Source organism: Aptenodytes patagonicus, chromosome 7 (genome assembly GCF_965638725.1).
Source record: "Aptenodytes patagonicus chromosome 7, bAptPat1.pri.cur, whole genome shotgun sequence".
In the NCBI taxonomy this organism is placed as follows: Eukaryota; Metazoa; Chordata; class Aves; order Sphenisciformes; family Spheniscidae; genus Aptenodytes; species Aptenodytes patagonicus.
This window is the reverse complement of record NC_134955.1, coordinates 69,174,098-69,180,131: the sequence shown is the minus strand read 5'-3', so window position 1 is coordinate 69,180,131 and position 6,034 is coordinate 69,174,098. Positions and strand designations below refer to the sequence as shown.

Sequence of the window (6,034 nt, the reverse complement as noted above, 5' to 3'; positions counted from 1 at the left end):
GGCAGCCCAAATGGTGTTGGAAACGCACCTTTGAGGCGCTGCCGAAGGACAGAGGTGCCCGGGGGCTGCGGGTGGGAGAAATCCCCTTCCCACGCCCGTGACAGCCCGGCAGCGGGCGAATGACCCACTGGAGCATTTCCAGAGGGAGACACGTCCAAGAGCTACAACACTGCAGTGACAGAGAGGGAGGAACGGGGTGACCGCCAGGCTCCAAGCTCGGCGACACCGTTTGGTGGCGGAGGAATGGTGGTTTTTCAAGACTTTAGTTACAAATACCAAATCGGCCGTCCCAGTCCCGGCGGGGAGACACGAGACTCCTGGCACGCCGTCCCCACCGGGGCCGAAGCAGTAAGAAATCTGTGCAAGGGAGCAAAGTTGTTTCTCCCCGAGGTATCGCAGGGAGAAGAGGGGGGGAGCAGGCGGGACCCCTTGCTGGAGCGGCACAAACCATCGGCAGCCGCGTACCTGCGGGCTCGCCCAAACCCGACCCGGCTGGATCCGGCCCTGGGGAGTCTGCAGGAGCTGTGTGCGCACCCTCGGCTTCACCCTCGCAAACAAACGGCAAACCCAAGGGCTTAAAAAAAGCCCAGAAGGCAAATAAAAAGCTTTGCGAGCTATGGGCTGTTCAAACAGTCCGGGCTTCTGGATGCTGGTTGAAAGCCTGGCTTAAAAATCACACGGGCTCAGGAGTACGAATGGTTTGCAGGGAAAGGGTTATTTCTTGGTTGCGAAAACTTCTGGTTTTTTGTTATTCCTAAGGCAGGGCAGCCAGATTTGCCGTGACCTTTGTGTATCCAAGTGTTTCTTTCAAAGCAAATTTTCCTTCTCTGTTTTCAATTTGGAATTTTCCTTTTCTTTCCCCGTTTCTGCCTCTCCCTTCCCCCCCCCCGCTCCATCTTCCTTTATGAATACTCTCTTTTGACGGGAGGAATCCAGCTCAGGCTGCGGCTATTCCTGCACGCAGGCAGCTATGTGTTTGGCCCTGCCGCGGCAGAGCGGCTCGGCGTGGACTCAGAAAACTTGTAAAGCAGCTTTTATCCGCTGGTCCGGAATGGCCGGTGGCACGTGTGTCCCTCCCGCAGTGCCCTCCGGCTGGCATGGGGCGAGCAGGGATACGGGGGGGGGGGGGGGGGTGGGGGGGAGAGAAAGGGGACCCCCACCCTGCTCTCCTCTCGCCTTTCCAGGCCTGCAGCCAGCATCTGTCCCACGCGTCGTGGGGTGGCTGCGTGTCCCCCGACGTGCTGTGCTGGATTTGTAGCCCCCCCCCACTCGTGTTTGCTGCTGCGGCCTCCCCCCCCCAGGGGATTTTGTTTGGGTTGGGTTTTTTTTATTGAAATCTTCTCGGGAATGGGGAAGTGAGTAACGCTGGCTGCGGCCGGCGTGCAGAACAAAACTTGCTCCCGTGACACGGGTGGGCGCCGATACCACGTTACTCATCCCACCCAGCAGCTCCGCTCCTTCACGCGCCTTTGCAGGAGCAGAGCATCGCCACCGGGCGCCTTCCCCTTGCGCAGAGCCTGCGTGGGTGTGGGTGTCACCCGGAGTCCCGCACAGACAGCTGCACCCCCCCCCAGCCAGGGCAGGGAGGTGGCCGTGTGTGCGTGTGTGTGTCCCCCTGCCCTGCACCGCCGTCACCCCTCCCGGAAAGGGCCTGGCTGGCAGGGCCCTGCCTGCCTCCAACGCTGCCGAACTAGCCGGGGCGACAGCGGAGGGCTGGCCGCGGAGCGGGTTTGCTGGAGGCAGAAAGAACAGCTCACCGCACTGCCCCTTCGGGTTTGGGGTTTTTTTTTTTTCCCTTTATAAAAAGTGTTTTGAGGCTGGACCAAATCTTCCTGACTTCTGAGCACAGCAGGCCTGGCACGGGCATTTTTTTGGTAGATCAAATTGATTATTATTTCCTTTAAGGACACAGTTCTCTACTGAATATCTTGAGTTACCTTCAAGGCAACCCCTATTCTCTCTTTGCTTTTTCATGTGAAAATCTCTTAATCTCTTTCTCTGAACCCTTGACATGTTAACCTCAGCCTCTTCTCGCATCTTGTTCCTTACAAGATCAAAGGCAGAGGTCCACACTGACCCGTGGTTCTGGCAGGACGAGGGTGCTCGTGTGGTTTGCGATGCTGCGCGGTGCTTCCCTGTGAGCAAAGAGCAAAAACCCGGTGAAAACCCGTCGAGAGGCTGGAGGGAGCCGAGAGCTCTCGGGGCAGAGCAGCACCAGGTCCCCGCCGCCCGGTGTCCCCTCTGCTTGACACCAGCAGCGTCGTAAGGTCAACGACGGCGTCGCATTAACTTCAACCCCGCAGTGGCCAATTTCATCCGGAGGGTGTTTGGGCTGGATTCACCCCCCGGAGCCGTTCAGGCTGCTCACGGTGGGACTCTTGATTTCTCCCGCAGGTACTAGACGAGGGTTTGTTCTGCGGTACCGGAGCTGTCGGCTCTGCCTGGCAGGTACGCGACGGGGGATTACCGATTTCCAGCCTGTTGCCGCTGTGAACTGTAACTCTTCTCGAAAAATCTCTATTTTTCGGATGGCTTATGTTAAAAATGACTTGAGTCCTTTGTCTTTTTGTTTCAGGAAAAATGTCGGACGGTTTCTCCGTAAGTATGGCTTTCTTTAAAAAAAAAAAACCTGGGGGCCGTGATTGAGCGGGGACCTTCGGCGGGGGCGGGAGCACGGCTCCGCTAACCTGCGTAACTCCCCGAATCCGCTCCAGTTACCTCAGCATTTACCGGTTTTCTGGAAACCTCAGCCCAGGCACTCAACCCCCCCCCCCCCCCCCCCCGCTTGGGAGCAGTTGAGCGCTTGCCCTTGGCGCGCGCTGTAGGCCACGAAAGCTGGGTGTTGGAGGACTCAACCCCACCCCAGGATTAATGTCACCCACCTAACCCTCCTCCTCTCCCCTCTGTCCCCAGTTATCCGACGCCTTGGCCACCAGCAACAACCCCACCCCCAGTGCCCCCCCACCCCAAGGCTGGCCCTCCTGGGGGAACCAGCCGCCGGCTCCTGGGGGGTTCCCGGCGTACCCCGGCCCTCCGGGGACCTATCCTGGCTCGCCGGCAGCACCGGGGACCTATCCTGGAGCACCAGGACCATATCCTGGAGCACCGGGGCCGTATCCTGGAGGACCAGCAGGACAGGGACTGTACCCGGGAGCACCTGGAGCATTCCCTGGAGCACCAGCAGGACCAGGGTCGTATCCTGCCCCAGGACAACCACCCAGTGGCCCTGGATTTGGGCCCCCTCCTCCGCAGGGGGGACTGGCTCCTCCGATGGTAACGGCTCCATCGTATTATAAGGGTTTCTGTGTCTTCACTGCCTGATTTTGCTTGGCCACGGGAGGGACCTGGGGCTGGCTGTCCCCGGGGGGGTGGCATGGGTCGTCACTGTGTCACGGGGCTGCCCTGGTGTGCTGTCACACTGTTAGCCAGCCCCTGCCTGAGCGTTTGGCTTCCGACGTGCTTTTTTTACTAACACCAAATCCCTGTTGTCTCCCAGAAAGTCCCCTTCGAGCTGCCCCTGCAGGCAGGACTCGTCCCTCGGATGCTCATAACCATCACGGGGACCATCAACCCCAACCCAAACAGGTACCGGGGGTGTCCAGCACCGAGGGCGGGGGGGTTTCCGTGGGGCGCTGCTGGACAGAGCAGGGGGGGGCTGGAATTTGCATTCTGTTCCTGAATAACACCTGTCTGGTGTAAAATCAACTATTACACCAAATAAAGGTGTAAATGCCCTGCCATTGTCCAATGGGGTCTGTGGGTTTTTTTTTTCTGCCCTCTTGCTGCTACTTTTGGCAAGCCCTGTAACAGAGTCCAGGGCTTTCGTAGAAAAAGCAGTGAATCCGTTACTGTCTTTGCAGGTTCTCACTGGATTTCAAGAAAGGGAATGACGTTGCCTTCCACTTTAATCCCCGCTTTAAGGAAGACAACAGGAAAGTCATCGTCTGTAATTCGATGTTCCTGAATAACTGGGGAAGGGAGGAGAGGACAGCTCTTAAGTTTCCATTTGAAGCTGGAAAACCTTTCAAGGTACCAAAAAAACCCACCCCCAACTCAGTCTTAACATGCCAACAGCACCTGCACCGCGTGCTGGGAGGGTTTGGTCAGGGCCCTGTAACAAGGCTCACTGTAAGGACCTTGGTGCTTTTGCACAAGAATTGGCTCCCAGAGGTGCTTTTGGGGCAGTCGCCCCGTGTGCTTCCCTGGCTGCCCAGCACAGCAGGTCTGCGGCACCTTCTCTGCACTTCTCACCCCCCTCCTGCAGGTCCAGGTGCCCAGGGTACAACTTCTCCCCATTTCCGTTATTCCCATTTATTATTAAATCCTCCGTATTGACACCGTCATTCTGCAGCAGTTGTCGGGCAGGTTTCTATAAAGCATTTCCCCCGTTAGCAGCCAAGCTCTCTTCACGAGCTTTTTCTCCTGCAAAATGGGTTCGCCTTTGGTGAGAGCTCAGCTCTTGCTGTGTGAACCGTACAGTACTGCTTCTTGAAAATACTGTCATAGTCACGAGGAGACAGAGACTGCGGGCTAAAACGTGAAGGAGGAAGAGTACAGCAGGGCTTTGGAGAAGGCAAAGGTCACCGGTGTTTTTGCAGCTGAGAATTGCTGCACCAGCTCGTCCACATGCCACCGGTCCGGACTCAGCTGGCAGCAGCCTTTAGCCAGTGCCAGCCTGCTCGAGTCTGTGGCTTCAAACTTCTTCCTAGAACAAATCTGATGGTCATCTTTTGGGGTTTTTATTTCAGCTCCAGATCCTTTGCGAGGTGGATCACTTCAAGGTAGCGGTCAACGATGCTCACTTGCTGCAGTACAACTTCCGCGAGAAGCAGCTGAACGAGATCACCAAACTCTGCATTGCTGGGGACATCACCCTCACCAGCGTTATGCCAACCATGATATAACTACGGTGGTGTAATTGTAATGCAAACTTGGCTGTAACAGAAGTGCCTTCTTACATGAATACCTTGAGGTAATAAAACACTTTCACAAGTAAAATTCGTTTTCAGTAAGATTTTAAAAGCCACGACATCCTCCAGCAAGCCAAGTTCAAATGTGGAAGTATCTTGAGTTCTTGCTGTAGAGACAGAGAATCTCTTCGCCAAAGGATGACGACTAGGAGCCCTTTGATTTGTATGGAGAGGAGTACTTGGGAAAGCAGCCTGTGACATGCTGCCACTGGTCCTGTGAACTAGAGCAGCAATTTTCAACCCCATCTTCTCCAAGTACCAGACAGCAGTCAGTAACTTGGTATTTTTAGCCTCAGTTGCTCTGCTAGGTAGAGCGGTTATTCCTTTTTCACTAACGGAATCAAAATAGTGCAGCAAAAGACTTAAGTTCCCTGCCCCAGGGGAGGAGGAGTTGCACGATCAGGCTACGACTGGGTTGCGCGTAATTCACAGAAGTGTCGCCTCACTGAAGTTATCCACTAGGAAACAATGGAAAACAGGGAATGCTTGAGACTCTCTAAACCTGACCAGAATGAGGTATTTCAAGAAGGGGGTCAGAGCTGGAGGAAGCAAAAACTCTCCCCTAGACCATGGCTAGAAAAGTTACCCCTCTCCTTCGTTTCAAAGGCCCATTCTGCCCATTTGGTGGCCCAAATCAGCCCGTCCTGAAGGCGCTTCCCTCCCAAGGGAGATGGAATTGTACAGGCGTTACGTACTCCATGGAACAGGTCACGAGCCTTGTGCTTCTCTCCCCTCATCACTTCTGTGTGAGTCAAGACCGGTTTCAAGGGTGGGGAGGTTTATTGGCAAGTTCACCTCATGAGTCAGGCTGGTAACAAAAATAAAAAAAAATATGTTCCCTTCACTGTGAGTCATTCTCCCGGTCTTGTCTGCAAAACAAGAACAGCGCAATAGCCACTATTGACGTTTTCAAGGATCTCTTTGACATGTCTCATACTCTTTTACAAGTCACTTCATTTAAACTTGGAGATGCCAAGTTACAAGCAGCACAGTGTTGAAATTTCCAGCAGATGCAGTAGCCTAGACCAGCACGCTGCTGGCATCGGCTTAAGCGTATACATCAG

The 6,034-nt window shown here is 55.0% G+C and overlaps 1 protein-coding gene across 1 annotated transcript; it reads left to right on the top strand.

Annotated features, from left to right (window-relative positions):
* The first annotated feature begins 2,401 nt into the window (after nucleotides 1–2,401).
* Nucleotides 2,402–4,998, top strand: LGALS3 (galectin 3). Its single transcript, XM_076345719.1, has 6 exons — nucleotides 2,402–2,448; nucleotides 2,576–2,598; nucleotides 2,914–3,273; nucleotides 3,497–3,585; nucleotides 3,861–4,029; nucleotides 4,749–4,998. Exons 2-6 carry the CDS (start codon nucleotides 2,581–2,583, stop codon nucleotides 4,902–4,904), a joined length of 792 nt encoding a protein of 263 aa, XP_076201834.1. The 5' UTR covers nucleotides 2,402–2,448; nucleotides 2,576–2,580; the 3' UTR covers nucleotides 4,905–4,998.
* The last annotated feature ends 1,036 nt before the right edge of the window (nucleotides 4,999–6,034 follow it).